At 40.4% G+C, this 22,733-nt stretch overlaps 1 protein-coding gene across 1 annotated transcript in view; it reads left to right on the forward strand.

Annotated features, from left to right (window-relative positions):
- The window catches only part of VWC2 (von Willebrand factor C domain containing 2), a 1,325,667-nt gene that overhangs the window by 518,021 nt on the left and 784,913 nt on the right, over nucleotides 1-22,733 (forward strand). Inside the window, exon 3 of the mRNA XM_044065089.1 lies at nucleotides 8,703-8,832. Within this exon, the coding sequence (XP_043921024.1) occupies nucleotides 8,703-8,832 (130 nt within the window). The remainder of the gene's footprint in view (nucleotides 1-8,702; nucleotides 8,833-22,733) is intronic.

Consider the following 22,733-nt stretch of genomic DNA (forward strand, 5'->3'; position numbering starts at 1 on the left):
CTTTTATCAAAGGTTCTTTGGGGTTTGTACCATTTTATTGTATTGCTGATGACTGGGATGTATGTGCCATTATGAGCTTTGTTTATGATATTTTGGTCAGGTAGTTCTTGTCAATTCAGGTTCTACAAGAGAATATAATGACGGGCTCAGTTTGGGAGGCTGGGTGCCAAGTTACTTATTTCATTGCTACACTGTTCAAACTTGTTTATTAGTGTAGTCTAAGTTTAGTGAAAATTTTAGATGCATACAGCAGACTTGGAAGTAAGAAGGATGTTACAGTTACCTTTCTGCTGTGACCAGTGAGAAATGGCCTTGCTTTGCTGAGTGGTCTTAATATGTGGTGTTTCATTTTTTTTTTTTTACAACAGTACTAATGTGCTGTCCAAATTTATATTTGATGCCCATTAACTTGGTATGACTGACTTGTTCTAGTTTGCTTGTGTTAGATGGGGCTATATTTATTGCTGTCCTAGTGGTGGGAGGTTATTTATTTATTTTATTTATTTAATGACATTTATTTATTGGGAAACTTCAACTGGATAATGTTATCCATTTTCAATGGAAGTTCGAGGAGAAAAGCTCTGCAAATATAAAAGAAAAGAAGATACATATTCATAGGTGAAAACTGACATCATATTACAACATACTGTAAAATACATACATTAATACAAATATTAATACACATATGACATGCTGAATAATACACATATACCATCATTAAAACAAGGTGAATACAATATCATGTAGCACTGACAGTTGTTGAGATGTCATAACTGAGTGAGTTTATTACTCTCTCATAAAGCAAATGTCAGAGTGGAAAATTCAAACAGTGAATAAGAAGGAGGAGAAGAAGGGAGGAGGAATGAGAAGTAAGTATTTTTTAGAGGTGAAGAGTACAGCAGGTATGGGAAACAGGAGAAATACAAAGGAAACGCAAGTTTAAGAGTAAGGGGCATATGAGTAGCAGAAATACAACAATGAAAATAAGAGATAGGGTCTATATCAGTATTAGAGGAGTAGGATCTGAAATTACGGGGGTAAGTATCCAAATTATTGGAGGCAAATGTGAGCAAGTTAGTTTTTTGAGGGAATCAAGAATACCTGGGATTGTCCCAGCCAGTTGTCAATAGATAGACAGAGCCTTGATTAGTTGGAGTTGAGATGGTGTTGTGGCTGACCAGATTGGTCATCAGCATATTGCATGCTTATTGCAGGTTTGGCTGCCTTGTACATGTCATTCATAAATATCGTAAATAGCAGAGGTCATAGTATTGACCCCTCCTGTTTGTACTAGCTGGTGAAAAAGTGTAGAAATCCTGCAATTATGGTTGCAAAAAGTACAGTTGTGTACACTTACCATAAATGTAGATGTCCGAGTGTATTCACTGTTGCAGTCAGCACATATGGGTTATCTGCTTGCAGTAGCTCTCAGTCGGCCTGAATATCAAAGTCTTGGGTCCTGTATCGGTTGCTGTCTCATCTTCCATGACATCAGGTAGTCAGGGGTATAAAGCATGCAGCCGACGCCATTACATCAATTTTTCTTGTCCCAGATGTCAGGTGCCCCCCTTAATGGGAAGCAATTAAATATAAATATACAAGGTTATACCTCCAACAATAAAGCAAATACACCAAAATGCTTTTAAGTATAGTAGAGGAGAATAGAGGTATAGCCAAAAGAAGTCAGGGGGGCTGCAGGGAGGGTAACCGGGACTACAACAGTGAATACACTCAAACATCTACATTTATGGTAAGTGTACACAACTGTACTATGTTCTTCATGTTTCACTGTTGCAGTCATCACATTTGGGTAGATTTCCAAAGCTAAGGATGGGAGGAGGAATTTAGATAGCATTAGGAACAGCTATAAGGCCCTGCAAGACTGCAGTAGCAAAGCCAGCTCTGGATTTAGAGAAAATTGGCAAATGGTAATGCTTGGTGAAAGTATGTACAGAACTCCAGGTAGCAGCTTCTAGGATGTCTCTGGTAGGGACACCTCTGAGAAAGTCTGTAGAGGTAGATGCAGCCCTGGTTGAATGGGGTCGAATCCCCTGTGGAATAGGTTTTTCGTGGTGCTTATAGCAGAAATGAATGCAATGGCCTATCCATTTAGAAATGGTTTGCTTTGAAATAGCCTTCCCCTCTGCCCCTGCAGCAAATGTCACCAGCAGTTGTTCAGATTTCCTTTGAGGTTTAGTCCTGTCCAAGTAAAATCTAAGTTGTCTGTGCACATCTAAGGAGTGCAGTATCCATTCCCCTTTGTTCTGTGGATTAGAAAAGAAGGTTGGCAAATGAATGGACTGATTAAGAGCCACACTGGATAGCACCTTGGGCATGAAAGAGGGATTGGTCCTGAGGGACACCCTGTCCACATGAAAGATGATGAAAGGCTCCACTGCCATAAGGGCCTGTAATTCAGATACCCTTCTTGCTGAAGTTATTGCTAAAAGGAAATCTGTTTTCCAAGAAAGGAATTTTAACTCTGCAGTTGCAGCTGGCTCAAAAGGTGGAAGAGTGAGTTTTTCCAATACAAAATTAAGGTCCCAGGCTGGAGTTGGGGCTCTCCTGGTTGGTCTTAAGTTTTTGGCCCCTCTGAGGAACTGCTTGAGCAGTGGGTGAGAAAGGAGGGGTGGTTCTGTATTGTAATGAGCTGAAATGGCTGAGGCGTGAATTTTGATGGAGGAAAAAGAAAGGCCCTTGTGAAGCATTTCAGTTAAGTATTGAAGAATCTGAGGTAATTGGGCACTGCAGTGGCCATCCCTTGAGTTTGGTTCCAGGCACAAAATCTTTTCCATTTTTCAGCATAAGATTTTCTAGTACTAGGCCTCCTTACCTCCAAAATGACATCCAACACTTGTTTACTTAGGGATGGTAATGGACAGATTAGGTAATTAGCCAGGCTGCCAGGTTCAGGGTTTAAAGCTGAGGGTGCAACATCTGACTCTCCTGCTGAGACAGCAAGGTAGGGGTCTAAGGTAGGTGCCATGGGGCCAGCTGTGACACACTGCGCAAAAGGGGGTACCAGTGTTGACGTTACCAGTCTGGTGCAATCAGTATCATCCTTGGTTTGTCCTGTTTGATCTTTAGTAGTACATTGGAGAGGAGAGACAGAGGAGGAAAGGCATAAACTGATAGATTTTTCCAGCTGAAGGACAGAGCATCCACTTTCCAAGCTTGTTTGTGGGGAGTCCTTGTGCAGAATTTGTCCAATTGGTAGTTCTGGGGGGGAGGCAAACAGGTCTATATCTGGGGTCCCCCATTTGTTGATCAACATGTTGAAAATCTTTGGTTCCAGTTTCCACTCGTGTGGGTCCATGAAATTTCTGCTTAGTTCATCTGCCAGTATATTCAGTTTTCCTGGCAGGAATTGAGCCTGCAGATACACTTGGTAGCTCAAGGCTGTATTCCACAGAGCCATGGCTAGTCTGCAGAGGGGATAAGAATGGTTACTCCCCTTCTTGTTTATGTACCACATAACAGTAGCGTTGTCCATCTTTACCATTAATTGTCGTGGAAGAATGTGGTCCTTGAAGGCTGTCAGAGCATTCTGTACAGCTAACATTTCTTTTTGATTGATATGCAGGTGCATTTGACTTGGGTTTCATTTGCCCTGAATGCACTTCCCTGACAGGTGAGCCCTCCATGCATAGTCTAAAGCATCTGTTGTTAGGGTTTGGGCGGCAGGGGGTAGAGTGAATGGTGGTCCCTTGTTTTGGTGGCAGGCCTCTGCCCACTAAAGGGATTCTAACCGTAGGCAAGGTATGATAGGAATCATTGCTTCTAGATCATGAGAATGTTGACACCATAGGCTTTTTAGATACCATTGTAGTTTCCTCATATGCAGTCTTGCATATGGAATTAGTAGAATGCACGAGGCCATGAACTCCAAGGCTTGCAGTATTTGCCTTGCAGATAGCAGGGTTTTTCTGGCCACTAGTTTGAAGTAAGTTGTCAAATGAATTTGTTTCTCTGACGTGAAGAAGGCCATCTGGGAAGTTGTGTTCAAGCTTGCTCCCAGGAATATAATTTGTTGGCAGGGTACCAGATGTGATTTCTTTTCATTTAGTGTGTACCCCAGACAAGTTAACACCCTTTGTACAAATGCCAGATGATTCAGAAGTATGTCCTGGCTTTCTGCCTGAATTAGACAATCGTCCAGGTATGGGTATATTTGAATATTTCTTTGCCTGCAAAATGTAATGACTGGAGCTAGGCACTTTGTGAATACCCTGGGTGCAGTAGATAAGCCAAAGGGCAGTGCAGAGAACTGATAATGCATGCAGCCTGCTTTGAAGCAAAGGTATTTTCTGCAAGATTCCCTGATTGGAATGTGCAGGTAAGCTTCCTTTAAATCCAGTGTTGCCAATCAGGCATCTTTGCCTATCATGTGAAGCAACTGGTGAAGAGTTAGCATCTTGAATTTTGGAATCACTAAAAAGGTGTTTAGGATAGACAGGTCCAGGATAGGATGCCATGAGTTGTCTTTTCTGGGTACCAGGAAAAGTCTTGAGTAGAAACCTTGTCCCTTTTCCTCTTCTGGTACAGTCTGAATAGCCTTTAATCTTAAAAGAGAGAGTACTTGCTTTTGAGCCTCTGCCCACTGATTTGGGGGTAGATCTGGCCAACCGTTTAGGGTTGGTAATGTGTGGAAGTGAAATCTGTATCCTTGGGAAACTATGTTTAAAACCCATTTGTCCTGGGTGATGAGTTTCCAGTTTTTTGCTTGCAGAGCAATCTTTCCCCCTAAAGGAGCAGTCAGTTGAGAAGTGCTTGGAAGTTTTAAAATTAAGTCATTGAGACAGCTTACCATAGGGGGGAGTCTTACTACTCCATCACAAAAACATGTTGTTTTTGTGATCAAGGTTGTGTTCTTGCCATTGGTGTTTTATCCTTTTGATGTTTTTGTGATCGAGGTTGTGTTCTTGTCATTGGTGTTTTATCTACTATTTATCGGGAGTCTTACTACTCCCTGATTTGGAAGTGGGAGCCCCCCACTGCTAAGTCCTGTGCGTACCCTGGGACTGAAGCCTGGGTGTTCTGCTGTTTCTGGGTTTGAACTGAGAAGGCCTGGAAGAGGCAGGAAAGGACCAATTTTTTTGGGGCCATTGCCTACTAAATCTAGGAGGCTGAACTTTTAAAAACTCTTTAACAGTTTGCATAGCTTTAGCTTTTTCCTCCATCTTTTTAAGAACTTCTTGTGCTTTGTCGCCAAACAGGCGGTCTTGATTTAAGGGAGCATCCAGCAATTTAGTTTTAACATGATCTGCAAAGATTGCTCCTTAAGCCAGGCATGTCTCCTAAGTACAGACCCAGTGACAGCTGCCCTGCAAGATGACTCTACTGAATCAAAACCGCATTGCAAAGTATGTTTTCCAGCCTGTTCAGCAGAATGCATTAAATCCTGTAAATCCTTATTTTCAGCACAATCAGGAATCAACATAATTTTCTGTTTAAGCAATCCAATAATATGCTGCTGACACTTTGACATATGAAACTGGCAATTTAAGGCCCTGATGGCCAAGGCTGCAGAGGTGTATACCTTCTTACCCCATCTATCCAGGGCCCTGGAATCTCTATCAGAGGGGGTAGGATTTTTGGCAGTAATAGCCTTAATGCCCTTGGGTCCCTGTGAAATGGTCTCAGGATCCGCAGTAGGATTTTTAAAAAGGAACTTGTGAGAATCAGGAACCCTGTAATATCTATCAGGTTTTCTGAGAGCAGGAGGTAAAGAGCCAGGGGGCCAAGCTAGATTCTGAAAAATCATTGTCAACAATGTCCAGCACAGGAGGGATAGCTAAAGGCTAAGAAATCTCTAAGCCTCGTTTTAGAATCAGAGTAATCCTGGCTTTTCCAGTGAAAATCCTCCCTAAGGGTATGCAAGGTTTCACCAAAAGAAAAATCCTCTGGGGGAGAAGCAGAGGGAATAGAGTCCTTTGCATCAGAATCCTCATAGGTAGATAAGGGTAAATCCTGGTCATCTGAGGAGACAGAAATTTCAGTATCCTGGTCAGAAGTATCATAAGCAAATTCAGTCCTAGGTCTCTTAGAAGGGGAAGGTTGGCTTCCCCTGATTAAAGTAATAAGGTCTTCAGCCATTCTTATCATTTGTTTTTTAGGCATAGAGGCCTGACCATGCGGTCTGGGCATCAGTTTCCTAGGCATGGTTCGAGTTTTAGGCCTAGAAGAAGAAGATGGTGTCAGTTTAATATGCAAGTCAGTAGGCCTGAATACACCCTCAGAAGCCAGTGCCTGTACAGCGGCTCTGGACCCATCCAAGGTACAGACATCTGCAGGTTACACAGCTGAAGCATCTCGCGGCATACTGGACTCTGAATGGGTCTCAGTAGAGGCCTGCGAATCTGAAGTAGCAGGTATCGGGGGCTGCAAAAGCACCTCACTGAGTACCGGTGAACTGGTGACTAGCTTAGGAGAAGCGTTGTCGGCAGCCTTGGACCTAGGAAGCCTGTCTCTGTCTTTATCATTTTTTCAGAATGTCAGTAGTCGGGTGCCTTACCGAAGACATATCTGGATAATTGAACTGAGTACCAAAATATTTTGAAGCGAAAATGTACCAATGACGAATAGTTCGTGGTTTAAATAAGGCACAAAACTGACAGTGAGGTACGTCATGGTCAGGGCCTAGACAAGGAATACAGTACGAATGAAAATCCTTATGAGGTATTTGCTTTCCCCAAGAAATACAATTATTGATTTTTACTGACATTTAGAGCAAGAAAAAGTTTCCCCAATGGGGTACTTACCTTTAATTGAAGACTTTGGTTCTGAAACTCGAAAATGAAAATTTCAGGAGTCAGCCGACCGGCACTTGTGAACTGCTTCTGCTTCGAGCACCACACGGCAAGAAAGACTGATGTAATGGCATCGGCATCATGCTTTATACCCTGACTACCTGACGTCATGGAAGATGAGACAGCAACCGACGCAGGACCCAATACTTTGATAATCAGGTCGACTGAGGGCTACTGCAAGCAGATAACCCAAATGTGATGACTGCAAAAGTGAAACACAAAGAACACCGAGAAAACCATTCAAAGGCCATGCTAATTAGGAAAGAGGATAAGATATGGTACTAAATGCATTTTGTGAAGTCCATAAGTAAGTTTTGTTTGGTAGTTTCAGTGCTGTGATAGTGCCAGAAGGCATGCTTTAAGGGGAAAGTAAGTGATCTAGCAGAACGTTCAGGGTTTGCTGCTGGACACATCTTTGCAGTACTTTAGAGAATGAAGCAAGTATTGGACTAAGTCTATTATTTGAAAATTACGTGGGGCTTCCTCCTTTATATGTTGGTATAATGTAAGAGCTTTTCTATATTTTTGAAAGTAAGATTCGTATATTTAGAAGAAATAAGGTGTGCACAGATTTTTTTTCCAAATGGGACTTTTTTTGCATTTACATTTAGACCATTTTCAGTATGCCAGGTATGCGCATTTACCAACCCTTGTTATAGATGTTTAGTATGAGTGGATGAGTGGCTACAGTACCCAGCTTGCAGTCATTAGTCAATTACTGGTTAACCACACTATCAGGATATTGACTGGGATGCCTGCCAAATAAGTGTCAAACAGGAGAACAGCAGAGGGTTTTGCATGTATCTCTGTGGCATATCACTCATTTCAATTTTATATTCAGAGAGTGTACCAGCAACCTTCACAAACTGGGATCTGTTGCAATGATAATTTGCAATCCAGTGGACAGTGTAAGGCTTTGCATTAAATATGTCTAATTTTTCAAAATTCCAGTTTGAGGAATAGTATCAAAAGCCTTGTCCAGGTCAAAATAAGTAGTGCTCATAGAGTGATCACTGTCCACAGCCTAAGTAACCTTTTAAAGTTGCTTACTGGATTTAGGAAGGACCTGAGAATGTAACCTGTTATGTTATCTAAGCCCACTGAAGTGTTATGTTTAGCTCTGACAAGGATGTGAAGACTTGTTCCAAGGTGATTTCAAGGGAAACTATATTTTCATGGGTAGTGGAGGCAACAGTGTAGGTTGTTGGGATAAGTCTAGGAAATACTTTTTAAAGGTATAAATGTTCCAGTCAATGTTTTGGTAGTAGAAGTCCCGAAGCAAGAAGGTACTTGGTTTGATATTTAATGCTTCAATAGTGTTAAAGTAATTTACGTGAGTTTTGGGGACACCAATGTGGAATGAAGTAATATTTGTCTTTGTTAACGGTGATGTGGATTTCCAGGAACTCCACATTAGGGTGATGGGTAATTTTATTATACAGTACCATTGTTTCTAATAAATACAGATGCTTCTCACAGTTACCGTAAAGACATAGTATGCTCAAATTGCACAAGAGGACAGAGCACAGGTTATCTCCTTACCAACACTTACATGCCTGTCAGCCTGGCCCTGTACTGATGCAAAGCCCATGAATGCTGATTCCCTGAAGACAGATTTGAACCATCGGTACATGGCACAAAAACAAAAGCTCTCACTTCTGCTAAGCATTACGTATTCATATAAATTATGTTTTAGTCACAGTGAAAGGTTCATACAGTAGATGCTATAGTCTGAAAGTGCCTATAACAATGCACTAGATGGGTAGTGGAAAATGAATGATAAATATACATGACAAAAAATAAAATAAATCTGATCTGCACGTGTTTTGCTTTTTTCTAGCTTTTCTTTCAGGAATCTCAGTACATTACTAATTTGTTTGATTTGTTTTATAGGTATCCCCTTGTGAAAAGTGCCGTTGTGAGTCCAATGGTGAGGTATTGTGTACCGTGTCAGCATGTCCACAGACTGAATGTGTTGACCCAGCCTATGAACCTGATCAGTGCTGCCCCATCTGCAAACATGGTATGTGCTAAGAATAACTTGAACTTGTTTGAACCAAGAGCTAAAGCATAAATCAGACCAGCCCAAGTGAAAATAGAATATTGATTATGCTGGTAGGATCCTTTTCTTACTAGTTTAGAATCTGTTTCAGCTGAGAAGATCCTTATTTTAGTTTGGTCAGAGGAATTGTATGACTGAAGGTACATTTGCTGTTTTGAAACAAACTATATTTCTACCTCATTTATTCCATTGGAGCCCTGGAGGTTTCTACTGTTAACTCACTATGACTCTGTCCTGAGCTTTTTGGCAAAATCATGTCATAGCCTCACATTTCAAACAAATTCATATCTCTGGAGCTATAAGGAATACTAAATAAACATTTTACACAGGTAGATCTTAAACCTGATTTTATAAGTTATAATAAACACAGCGAATGTTAATTGCATATTATTTTTAAATAACTTAAAATATGTCAGTAACCACACAAGCTACACATATTCTATTAATTGTATATTATTTTTTAAATAACTTAAAATATTTCAGTAACCACACAAGCTACACATTCTATCACCGATGTTTTGTTCATGCATCTGTGAGCTTTCATATGAGGCTAAGAAGCAGAGTCTGTGTTACCTGGATGATGAGATATATAGCAAAATATGAAAATTCTAACAATATAAATAAATAGTATACGAACAACAATTAATATCTGTTAAACAGTATTTTATGTAGGCCAAATACCAGTGCAATTGTGTTGCCCATTATGTATGCGTTATGATTAAACATTTCAATAGGTTGTATGGTGCATCGTTTTGGAATTAATGCAGGTATGAACTGACTGTATTAAACGTCTGGAGGCATCAGTATGATGTAACTTCAGTACCACCTGAAGGTGTCACTAGGCTGTAATGAGTAAGAGCATCAGATCGTCACTAGGCTCTAATGAGTTAAGAGCATCAGATTTTAGTCTGTTTCCTCCACCCAAACAATATAATAAAAATCTGAATTATTGCCTACAGTAGTGTTACAAAATAATCTGCTTTTTTAAGTTAAAATAGTATGTGGATCAAAATGATTTGGAGCCTGCAGACAGCAATATTTTGGTACTAAAACAGTTACAGTAATGTAGAAAATGAGGGAGCAACACATCCTTTTCTCAACTTCACATAACTCTAATGAAGTTCCATAGTTTAAATATGGTATTTTTCTCAAGAAAATGTGGGTTGCAAAGCTTTATGATTAAAGAGTTCACAAAACAAAAGATTTGGATGTAACATATTGTACATATGTATTGCAGAAACGTCAAGGAAACTTCAGCTGTACCAGCATCCCTTTAATCAACAGTCTTGTAGGACCTGACACAAAAATAAGCTGTTTCTTTTAGTTTATGTAGAGGTTATGTGTACATCATTTTTGTTTCTATACCCCTTAAGTTGTGAAGGGATCATTTATCTACCGTTCTTGTTCAGATAAACCATATAAACAGAAATGCAGACCGATAATTCAGACTTTCAAAATCTGGAATGATTAGGGCTAGAAAGAATAGACATTTGAGGATTCAGCAGTTACACTAGTGATAGCAATGTCTGTTTGTGTGTGTGTGTGTGTGTGTGTGTGTGTGTGTGTGTGTGTGTGTGTGTGTGTGTGTGTGCATGCATGCGTGTGTTCGTGTGTGTATGTGTATAAAAAACAGAAAGAGAGAAAGTGACAAATGGGGGGGGGGTCTCTCTGCCAAGACCAAACTGCATTCTTACACTGTTCTCAGACTGACAGAGAGAGAGAGGTGTAGCTTACAGTGCTGTTAACTGAAATGGCCTTCTTGCAAACTATAAAAATTGCCATTGTCTATGCAGACAGAATTCTAAATTCTGGTGGCGTTCCTTCTAACTGCCAAACTCATTGAGTTTAAATGAACAGGACTTTAAAATATACCAAGCTAAACTGAAAGAGACATATATGTCTTGATTCATTTTGCAAAATAGGTCCATGGTGTCAAGAAAAGGAGTATAAATTACCAGAGGAATATCAGTGTGAAGCTGTAGTTTGTTCATTTGCAACATCACACAGCTGTGTGCAGGTACAGAGGGCAGGATTATGGCTTTGTTATGCAGACAATACATACAGCATTGTAACGTTAGAGAGAATCTACAAACAAACTACTGTATTACAGCAGCTGCTGGTATTCCAAAGGGGCTGAATATTATAATATGAAGGAATGCAAGTGAACGTGTGCATTTTATAGCTCCATGTATAACTTGGCAAATAGGTTTTTGAATAAAAATTATTTATTACGTAAGTGGGCTAGTCTAACTGACTCTTTCAAGCCATGACCTGAGCTCAAAGAGCAGAAAACACATTATGATCTTACAGTAAAATATAAAGAATTAGTAAATGGTAGAGTTCAAAAAGGGAAATCCATGGTATCCCTCTTAAAGGTTGCAGTCTTACAGTTTCAGACTAATTGTTTTCTTACTTAGATATTGCACTTTAACAAATCCCATGACCTTAGTACTTTAGTTTTAACTTTTATCACTGTAACTTTATTTCAAGCTTAGCAATTATTTGTATGTTTTTTTTCATCCTACTTAGGTTTTCAGTAGTGTATATATATATATATATATATATATATATATATATATATATATATAGGTTCATAGGTTCATAGGTTCATACTAGGCTATCTGCCCTAGGGCATTTATAAGCCTAGCCAGAGTGTGTTTGGCTTTTGCCACCCATTTTAAATTAATTTTGCTATGCCCTTTTTCGAGGTTAGTATACTGTGCTTCTGTCTAACAGTGACACAGAAGTGATACCCGGGGTAAACCTACAATCTCCCATCCACTCATCAAGATTCCTCTTGAAGAGAGTCAATGAGGGACTCTGCCTAACCTGGACTGGGATTTTATTCCAGAGTGAAGGGAGCCTCTGGGTTATGAATCTGTCCCTCCAGCATGTCCTATTTATTTTATATATATATATATATATATATATATATATATATATATATATATATATATACACACACACACACACACACACACACACACACACACACACACACACACACATCTTCATTCATATTATGATTTGTTTTTGACACACAAACCTGAGAAGTATTTATTTGATACAAAAGTATCTTTGTTAAAAGTTGTATATTTTTTAATATTTATTTTGGTAGAAGTCTATTGACAGATCTTTTTGTTAGTCATTTTTTAGTTAGTTTGGTTTCTTAATTAATAACATTATGATTAGTTAGTTAGCCTATACAGATGAGATTGTAATTTGTCTCTAGCTTTCTAGATTCAGTTTTAGTTAGCACAGTCTCTGATTACACTATGGTGTTAAGGGTGACCTGACTAAAGCAATGATTTTAATGCGTGTTTTGCTCTTAACAGAACCACTCTCTGTAACTACTCCCTTGCTGCAAACAACCTGATTATATATAAGGAATGTTTTGATACTTTCATTATAGTCAACTAGGATCACGTGTTTGTGTGTTTCAATAAAGGATATTCCGTTTTTAGCTCAACTGTGGACTACCTACTATTTTCTATTTGATTATTTTGGAGCACGTATTTTATAGTTATATTTTGCAGTTCGATTTTTATTAAGTGAACTAAGTGCATAACATAATTTAGGAACTGAATGTCATATCCTCGAAAACTGCAAAGTTTCTTCTTGGTTTGTTTTAAATGGTAAAGTTCAGTACATAATGATAAGACTCAATGCAGCTAAGGTAAGATTTAGAAGACACAGTAAAAGTGCATTGACAGAAGAACAAAGAATGAATTGAAACACAGAAATACAAGCAAGATATATATATAAAATACAGTGCAGTCCTATATATAAGGCATAAACATGCACTGCTGCATGTTTAAGCACTTGACCTGTTCCATATTCAGATCACAATAGGCAAAATCTCATGCCACTTCCTTGCAAGCTATAGGTCCCCCTTTATGATCCAGGAAACCCATAAAACATATTTAAGCTTACTATAATATAAACATTCACCATCCAACCAAATACCTTATTCATGGATGACTTTAATTACCCTACTGTTATCTGGAATTCATATAGGACACTAAATTTATAGGCACAAAGATTCCTGGATTTTGTAAGCACAAACTTCCTGGACCAGATTGTCAGTATGCCAACTAGGGGTGCAAACATACTGGATCTAGTCCTTGCTATTATGAGAGAGAGCACTGCACACTAAAACCCAGAACCCCAGCTAACCATGGAATGTTCAGAAACTACTCTAAGGCCAACTTCCTACTTTTAAGTGAAAACCTGGCAACATTCCAATCACTCACAAACCCTGAGAACACTGCTGCCTTCGCAGAACTGTTCATTGAAACCTTATACAAGCATGTTAATACTTGCATAGAGGCAGCCATACCCACCAGGAAGAAGTACTAAACTAACTAAAAAAGCAAGCAACCCTAGTGGAATCACAACATCAGTAGAAGAATAGGAAGAAAATCTTGGCAGGAATTAGGAGGTGTAGCACCCAGCAGGATAAAAGTGATCTTATCAAACTAAACAAACAAATGAGGGAACAAATATGGTCTACCAAATCCAAATTTGAGGTAAATTTCACCTCTCAGTCCAAAGACAACCACAAAACATTCTATAGCTATGTCAGCAACCTCAAAGGCAATAGAGAATTGTGTGATATGCTGATTGTTAATGGAGCCACCTATACTGAGCCAGAAGAAGTAGCAAACCTACTGGCAGACAAATTCAGCTCTAACTTTACACCTCTCTCACCCCCCAGGCTTCCCATAGGAAGTACAATAAACTGTAACTCTCCCTACTATCATTACAGAACAGACCCTTGATACTCAAACTAAAGCCAAGAACACTGCATCAATGCGGTCATCCAATATCCCATGATGCCTTCTGAATAGCCTTAAACAAGACCGTTCAAGCCATCTGGAATCACTATTTAATCATATCCTCCAATTTAATCATATCCTCCAAACAGGCTTCATGCCTGACAAATGGAGAACAGCAACAGTCATACCTTTGCACAAAGGTGGGCCATCTACAGATCCTAGAAACTAAAGACCCTTAAGTCTCACTTGTCTCATATGCAAAGCCATAGAAAGAGTTGTCATGGAAATGATCGATAAAACATAGGAAACCACCAGACAGTGGACCAAACCAAGTTTGATTTAATCAAGGGCAGGTTATGTCTACTCAGCTTGCTGGACTTCTTTGAGAAGGTCAGCAAAGCAGTGGATGAGGACAAAATGACTCACACAGCATACCTAGACCTGGCGAAGGCATTTGCTGAGTACCTCACTCTTGCATTCTTGACAGACTTGAGGGATTAGATATAAGCCCTTATGTCACCTGGTGGTTAGCCAGCTGGCTCACAGACAGGACTGAGGTAGTTAGAAATGGGGAATCCACCTCTGCAAAGAAGCAGAGTTCCTTGGGGATCTGTCCTGGAACCACTTCTTTTTAGAATATACTCCTCTGAACTCAAGACCAACATCAAGGGACTCTGGCTAACCAAATTTGCAGATGATTGCAAATTAGGAGCAGTCATAGAATCCCCCACTGACACTCATGTTCTCTGTGGAGGGCTGACACAGACAAATAACTGGTGTCAGAGCCATGGACTAAAACTAAATGCCAAGAAATGCATAATAGTATTCATCAGGAAGTTATCCACACCTGGAAACTATCACATTGAAAACACACCTCTAAGAGCCAGCCCAGTAGTCTTTGATCATCATGTGTCTACAGTAGTGAGGAAAAAATTCTGTTATGAAATTTGTAAACAAAGCTATAGCATCTTATCCAAGGATGTCATTGTTCCACTGTAGATTGACATTCATCAGACCTATCATTGAGTACAGTGTCCCCTTTGGTATTTACTTAACAAGGCACATCCAACAATTGCAATATTAACGGAGGTTCCTCACTAAAAGAATACAGGGTGTAAGTAACATGTCCTGCACAGACCACCTCAAATCTTTGCCCCTGTTCTCTGTCTCCTACAAGTTGTTGAGGGTAGAGCTATGCCTGGAAAACAAGGCATTGTCGGTCCCCACCCAGATGGACCTCCTGTATAGCTACAAAACTAACAGTGCCAGACTTGCCTATTCTAAAGTCTTAAACCTTGCCTGTGACAAAAATAGGATCTGCTGGAGAGTCAGGTATGTGTCTCAGAGACTGTCCCTTCTCTGCAGCAGTCTTCCCATCCATATCAATCAGAGTTTCTCCCTAAACCAGTTAAAAGTGTAACCTGGACAATTGGATGGGGAACAGGAAATCTATCCCTGGTTTTACACCTATGTCTCTAATGGACACAGACAGCCTGTAAATAGTTAATCTCCTTGGCTTCTGCTTGCAAATGTTTCATCTCCCAACCCCTTCCTCCAGTTATCAAGGGTACTATAACCTGACAGAGATTTGGGATGCATGGCTAGACTTAAAAAGGCCCCAGTGGTTGTTAGCCTAGTACATAAGTATGAACCTAACCTATAATACATAAACATATACTTCTACATACATATGAAATATATGCATATACAATGTGACATTATGAGTCTGAGGAAAGATTCTTAAATATATTCAGTTATCTATAATATGAGGTGGCAAGTTACCTAACCAATATAGTGGTGGTAGTTAAAGGTAGATTCTTTAAAAGAATGAAGTTTAAGGGCTTCTTTGAAGTTTGTAATGGTTTGTAAGTTCTTGATGTCAGTAGTCAGGTGGTTCCAAGTAGTGGTTCCCAGTATAGAGAAGGCTTTCTCAACTACAGCAGTTTTAAATGTTGAATGTCCAGAGACAAATCACTGTCCTGTGTGCTTCTGAACTGATAAGGGTTGACAGACTGTCTCTGATTTTCCTGACTGTCCATGATTTTGCCTTGTACTTCTTAAAATCTGTGGATTGCGCTGCAGTCATTTGTAATGGCAGATGTTTGAGTTTCAGAATTCATATCTTTCAGAAAATGCATGCTAACACAAAATCCATTCTTCAAGCATTATTTTCAAGAACATACAAGACATATTTAAAATATGTCCCAATTTTTTACTTTGTCCCTGATTCTTGTTCTAAGAGGATAAGAGGTGGGGCTGTTTGTGGGTGAAAGTAGCCTGTCCTCGTTTTTGTTTGTTCAGTTAACTACCCGTTTTTGTAGGACTAGGATGTATTGTGAGAAATGACTTGGAATATTTGTGGCTACTGTTTATGTTAAACCCCAAGCTGATAAATAACTCTTAGCTGGTCCTAATTTCTGAATGCATTTGATTTTGCCTCATATTTTGTTCCGTTTCTCATAAAATTCACATTTTGTGGCAAATCATTGAGGGCTGCAATCATTAATTAATGACAGATATTTGATTATCAGATTTCATATCCTTCAGAAAATGCATGTTAATGTGGAAAATGTTATTATAGTGACTTTGCAAAATGTATTATAGCAGCATTTAAAATCTCTCCCTGATTTTGTGCCTTTGCCGTTTATTATTTTGTTGCTTTGCCCCTGATTTTTGTGCTGAGAGGTTAAGGTGTATTAATTTTTTTATCGCAATACCATCAGACATACCCAGACAAAGTGGCTATAACTGCTGGGTGGGAACTGTCTGTGGATGAAAGGTAACTTACCCTCTTATTGTTTGCTCAGCTTAAACAGTCTGACTTTGCAGGATTAGTTTGGATTTGTGTAAAATAAATTGGGAGATATAGGCTGCTGTGTGATTTTGTGGAACAAATCTGAAATATATTATTGTTCTCATATTAATTTATTCATTTTACCATAATTGGCCATCTAAGTTGTATATATTCGACAGTAGGGCTACAGTTGTTGGGTACAGAGGTCTGCATGTGGATGAGAATTGTTTACTGTGGTGTCATGATCAAGTTAAACATTTATTAGTGTGGCTTTACAGAACTAGTATGCATTTGTGTAAAGCAAATTGGAATACTTTACAGTGACCGTTTTTAAAATCATAATCAGATATCTGAGGTGTATACAGTGAAGTAATTGTAATTGATGAGTACAGGCATTATTGGACTATAACAATAGCAGTTTGAATGATCTTTTATGGTTTAAAACAATCCATAATGTGAATTCAAAAGAATAAAAATATTTATACATGGTCCAAAAATAAGTGTTGCTGAGGCAGCCCAAGGTATGAAATCTGCCTGTGACCAAAGGTACACTTAATCCACCATTGCTGTTAGCACAGTTGTCATACTGATGCCTGCAGTAGTCATTCTAGTTATCCATTCTGCCAGTTCATACTAGACAAACTCTTAATGGAATGGACATACATAAGGTCCCTACAGCAACTTCCTGGACTGAATAAGTAGGACAAATATCATTACTTTGGTTCATAGGTTCATAGGTGTGTACTAGGCTAATGGCCCTGGAGCCTTTACAAGCCTAGCCCATAGAAGTGCCGTGGCATCATGCCGTGGCATCGTGCCACCCAAGGTTAGTTCCCAGTGCCTCTATCAAGAGCCACTGGAGTGATCCCCAGGGTAAACTTTCTATTTCACATCCACTCCTCAAGATTTCTCTTGAAGAGGGCCAGTGAGGTGCTCTGCTTGACACCTATGGGAAGTCTATTCCAGAGCATGGGCAGTCTCTGAGTTATGAACCTGTCCCTCCAGCATGTTCTGTTGATTGTGGTAATGAGGTTGAGGTCTCTGGAGCGTGTAGTGTGGAGAGATTGGGATTTCTTTAGATGGAGCATTTCTAACAGAGCTGGGTCAGACATAGCTTTGTAAGTCAAGCAGAGATCGCCTCTTAGTAGACGATATGAGACAGAGAATAGCTGGAGTTTTTTTAGTCTGTCCATGTAGGACATGTGTTTAAGGCCTAGGATCCTCTCCGTGAGGTACTTTTGTGGTCTTTCCAGCTGTTGCATGTGTCTAGTAAGGTAAATGCCAAATGCAGCATTATACTCAATGATTGGCCAAATGAGGGAAGGGTAGAGAAAGATGATGACCTCTTTCTTCCTGGATGCAAAACTCTTGGTAATGAGATGTGCCACATAGAAGGACTTTCTGACCACAGTGGCAATGTGGTGGTCGAAGGAGAGGTTACTGTCAACCTGTGTCCCCAGATCTCTTATAACACATTTAGTGTTCAGTGGGCTCCCATCGATGTGGTAATTAGTGAGAACTGAATTTTTCCCAAAGGGGATGACAATGCATTTTTTGGCATTAAGCTTAAGGCCATGGTTTCGCCACCAGTCATTGGTCTCAGTGAGGCCTTTCTGTAGGATGTCTACATCACTTGAGGAGTTAATAATGGCTCCCAGCTTGTAGTCGTCTGCGAACTTGGTCAGCCAGAGTACCTCTGTGTTGGCCTGGACTTCTGAGAGGTAGATGCCAAACAGGAGAGGATCCAGGACCGATCCCTGTGGGACTCCACTCAAGACTGTTTGGCAGTCTGACTTGGAGTCCACTACTTTCACACTGTGGGTTCTATCTATGAGCCAATTTGCAACCCACCTAGTGATACAGGGGTTGATACCTAGTTTGGTGAGTTTATCAATAATTCCTGAGTGGGGAATGGTATCAAAGGCCTTGTCCAGATTGAGCTAGGCTGTATGAACTGCCTTGCCCTCATCCACAGCTCTGGTGACTGACTCAAAGAAGTCAACCAGGTTGAGCAGGCATGATCTACCTTTCACAAAACCAAATTGCGTGGGATTTTTGGAGATTCCCTATATCCTTGTTAATTAGGTCTATGATGATGCACTCTATAGCCTTACATATCAGACTCATCAGGCTAATGGGGTGATAATTCCCAGGGTCTGTAGTTACTCCCCCTTTATGGAGAGGGATGATTGTAGCAGTGCGCCATTCAGTAGGGACAAAGCCTGAGGTGAGGCTGTGATTGAACAGGGCACACAGATGTGGTGCCAGTTCACTTTGCAGTTCTTGTAGAACACATCCAGGGATATTGTCGGGTCCCATGGAAGCTGTATTCTTGGCATTGGACAATGCAGCTTTAACCTGGATGCAGTAATGCTGGGTACCTGGCATTCCTCTGGTGTTGCAATTGGTCCTTTAGGGAGGGAGAGAGGGGTAAAGTTGACAATATCTGTTGGCTCAGCACAGGAGCAGTAACTCAGAGCAAACCTGGGTATTGCCATGGAGATTCTTGATATAACTATAGAAGGCTTTGTGGTTGTTTTTAGTGTCTGCTGCAATTCTGCCTTCATAGCTGGCTTTAGAGGTTTTGATGAGGGATCTCAACTTTTTGTTGAGGCTAATAAGGGAGTTTTTCCAGTCTTGGGACTTCACCTTTTTCTGCAACAGTTTCTTCCTTTTTTTGTAACATTTAATGGCAGGGGGCCACCAGATTGGCTTCCTTTTTATGGAGGAGAGTATCTTGGTTCTGGTGGGTATGGCTAGTTCCATGCATTTATGTATGTGTTTGTACAGTGCATTGGTGTATGATTTGGCAGCGATGCATCTATTTTCCATTAACATTGGTGCCATGGAGTTAGCCACCTCTGATTTTAGGAGCCTGAAGTCAGCCTTGGAGAAGTTTTTCATGGTGGTTACCTTTGCATGGTGTGTGGGTGAGATGTGGATTTCCATGGTGATTAGTTTGTGGTCAGATATAACCAGGGAGAAATTGACTATTGGTGTAGAGTAACCATTGTCCATGTTGCTTCCTCTAGTGGGTGTAAGAATGAGCTGGTCCACGGCATTGGAAATGACGAATTCCAGGAAGCATTGGGCCAATGTATTGGTGTATGAGTAGTTTTCCTGGTTGATGGAAGGATAGTTGAAGTCACCTAGTATGAATGTTGGGTTGGACCCTAATAGTGTCCAGGGTGCTTAGGAATGTTGAGTGAGAGTCTTGGGACATGGTTGGGGACCTATTGTAGGCTATGACCTGAATCACCATCTTACCCAATGTTAGTTGTACCTGAAGTATCTCAGATGCATTATGCTTGGGCTACTGTCTAGAGGTGTGCATATCCTTTATGAATGTAGAGACACCACTGCCTTTGGAGCTTCGGTCCATTTTCTGGCGCTGAAAGGTGTGGAATGATTTATAGGCTGGTGGCGCTGGAGTGCTTTCTGCTGCTTTAAACCAGGTCTCCGTTACAGCACAAATGTCAATGTTCTCCATTTTGAGGAGTACTTTGAGCAAGTGCATCTTGAGATTTAGACTTCTAGCGTTGAGCAGCATGACCCTCTGGCTGCATTTATTTATAGCTGTTACGGTGGTAATTTGGTCTTTGGAACATCATCTAAAAAGGGCACTATAGTGGTAGGAAGAGCCTTAGAAACCCAGGGATGACAGATGCAGGCCATCTCTGGCAAAGCATCAAGGTCTGTCAATCATGTCATCTCAAGCAGACAGATACTGGATCCCCTTAGAATGACACCAGAAACTTAGCCAATTGTTGAAGTCAATCATTTTCTGCTTGTACTTGCTCTCCTTATCATACAAGGACGGTGTTTTCCAAGGGGCACCATTATCTGAAGCCCTTGGCATGAATTTGCATCAGTACAAAATGGCAACTTATGAATCATATAATTTAAGTGCACCTTAGCATTGTGATGTAGCAAGATGTGGGTACATTCACAAACTACCTGAATGATTGGGCATACAGATCGCTTTGGTGGTCAGTGGCAGAATATGTTTTTGTCTTAAGTCACAGATGTGCTTTTGTGAAACAGTAATTTATTGACACTGGCAGTGCAGGCTGCTATATATTAGTGCCTTTTATGGTCGATCTACCATATTTCATGCCAAAACATGCAGCAAGGAAGTAAGAGGAGCAGACATGCCTGAGTAGCTTGAAGCACAATTTAATGGCACAGAACCAGCAGTTCCAGAGGAGAGAATCCAAAGGATGCCCACAGTACTGTGATAAATAGTACTGCATAAGTGTCATAGCTATGTGAATACCAACCTGTGAATAGCTGTTCCTAAAAGTAATGTCAATATAGTAATGCTAGTGTCTAGTACTGCCTGCAACATACACCTGCTGTTACTGAGTTTGTAGTTTATGCATTTGTAGAACTACAGCTGTATTTGAGAGATGGCTGCCTACCACAATAGAACTTTCACCACTTCCACTTCCATTTTGCCCTAATTTGTATTACTTGGCTATTGCATACTTGTGACCCTTGCTTGGAATGAGGTATTGGTAACACTACTCAATGTATGGTTGTACTGGTACTCAAAATTTTGCAGGTCTAATGCAGATAGCTATAAACAACCTAAGTTTTGTTGCTTTCACATACAGTGGTCATGTGTAAAGGGTGCACCTACTAGAGATATCCAAACCTGTTACACCTGGCTTGATGACCCTGCCTTCTATGTCACCCATCTGCCCCAAGAGCTCCATGTTTACTGTCAGAGAACCCTATCCCCTACCTCTCCCAATAGATACATACCCCACTTGTACTCCTGCAGAGGTCCATCCTGTACCACTACACACTGTGATAACTACTGGCATACCTCTATGCACACCATATCTATTGTCCCCACTGCATTCCTGTCCCTGTAAACCCTGTTTTGTGCTCAGTAGCAAGGCCAACATTGGTGTGACAGTGCTACCTCACTGTCCTAAACATTACCTGCCAACTCACATATCCTCCAAAGGCAGCAGATGACAGATGGTAGCCTTTTTTAGCAGTATCAAAATGAAGTCCTGCAATGTGCAGTTAAAATTCTAGGGTAAGACCGGTTTGGAAAAGGAGGCACCCACTAACCTCTATGGGATCTTTTTGTGGAACAGCAGTCCATGATATCCAATGCCTTGGGTTATAGGAATCAAACAGCACTGCTACTGACACAAGTACGTCAATGGCATGATAAGAAGGCATAGCGATCAAGCTTATCCCATCCAGAATTAATGATATATTTCCAGTAAAAATAAATTAGGGAAAGTACCCGTAATTGGAGAAAAAATTGTAAATACTAGTATTGTTAACAAAGATCTTATAAAAATGTCCAATTTTAGGACAGACAAAGCAAAATTCTGAGCCAAAATTAACAATTGCCCTAATGATTAGGGAAAGCTGTGAGAAAAATAAGGAAGATCTTATATAACGCAAACAACATAATGGCAGAAATGGCTGTGATAAAGAGAGGGTACTTCAGATGGTTACCAGCCAGGTTAGCAGCTGGATTGCATATGGTATAAAACTGTTATCAGGGAGCACAAACTGATCACTGCTTATGAGCTCCATATGTATGTTGGGTCTTCAGACTCAGAGGACCATCAGTGCAGGTAAGTGTCTAATAATTGCCAGCATGTGTATGTGTGTCATTTGTATGAAAACCACAATGCTTCAAAGTTTGCAGGGCTGGCACCATCACATTGATATTTTATGTAGTGAACATTCACAGGATAAGCCACTACTATGATAACACTTTCAGAGGCTGCATCAGGACAACAGGCTGAGGCCAGCACCTGCACAGGATCTGACAGTGATGCCCTCATACAGATAAAGTCGCAGTCCCAGGACATATTCACAATGTTTGTCTCTCTCCTGGATGGTACTGTGCCCATTGCATGGGAAGACACTGTGATTATTTGCATACTTGCTGCCCTTAGTAATGCACAGCATGGAGTTCACTATTGCTGCCAAGGGAGGCTCTTGTGTGACCAAGAGCAGTATCTCTGCTACATCTTGGCCTGTCGTGACAGTCTAGTGAACCATGTCTGAATAAAGCTACCCACAGAATGTGAGGCTACCAGTGGTTCAAGAAGCCAGATACTGTCACAGATCCCTCATATATGTGGATGACTCTCCTCATCAATTAAGAGATATGTAGAGCTATAATCCAGACACAGTTTGCAGGTACCCATGGCATACTGGAGGTGGTTAGCATGGTGCATGGTCTCCTAAATGATACTGCCTAACATTGCCAAAACCTTTGACAGGTAGCAGAGTCCAGAAATACCATGACT

This window comes from Protopterus annectens, chromosome 3.part0 (genome assembly GCF_019279795.1).
Source record: "Protopterus annectens isolate FY-2018-M chromosome 3.part0, PAN1.0, whole genome shotgun sequence".
In the NCBI taxonomy this organism is placed as follows: Eukaryota; Metazoa; Chordata; order Ceratodontiformes; family Protopteridae; genus Protopterus; species Protopterus annectens.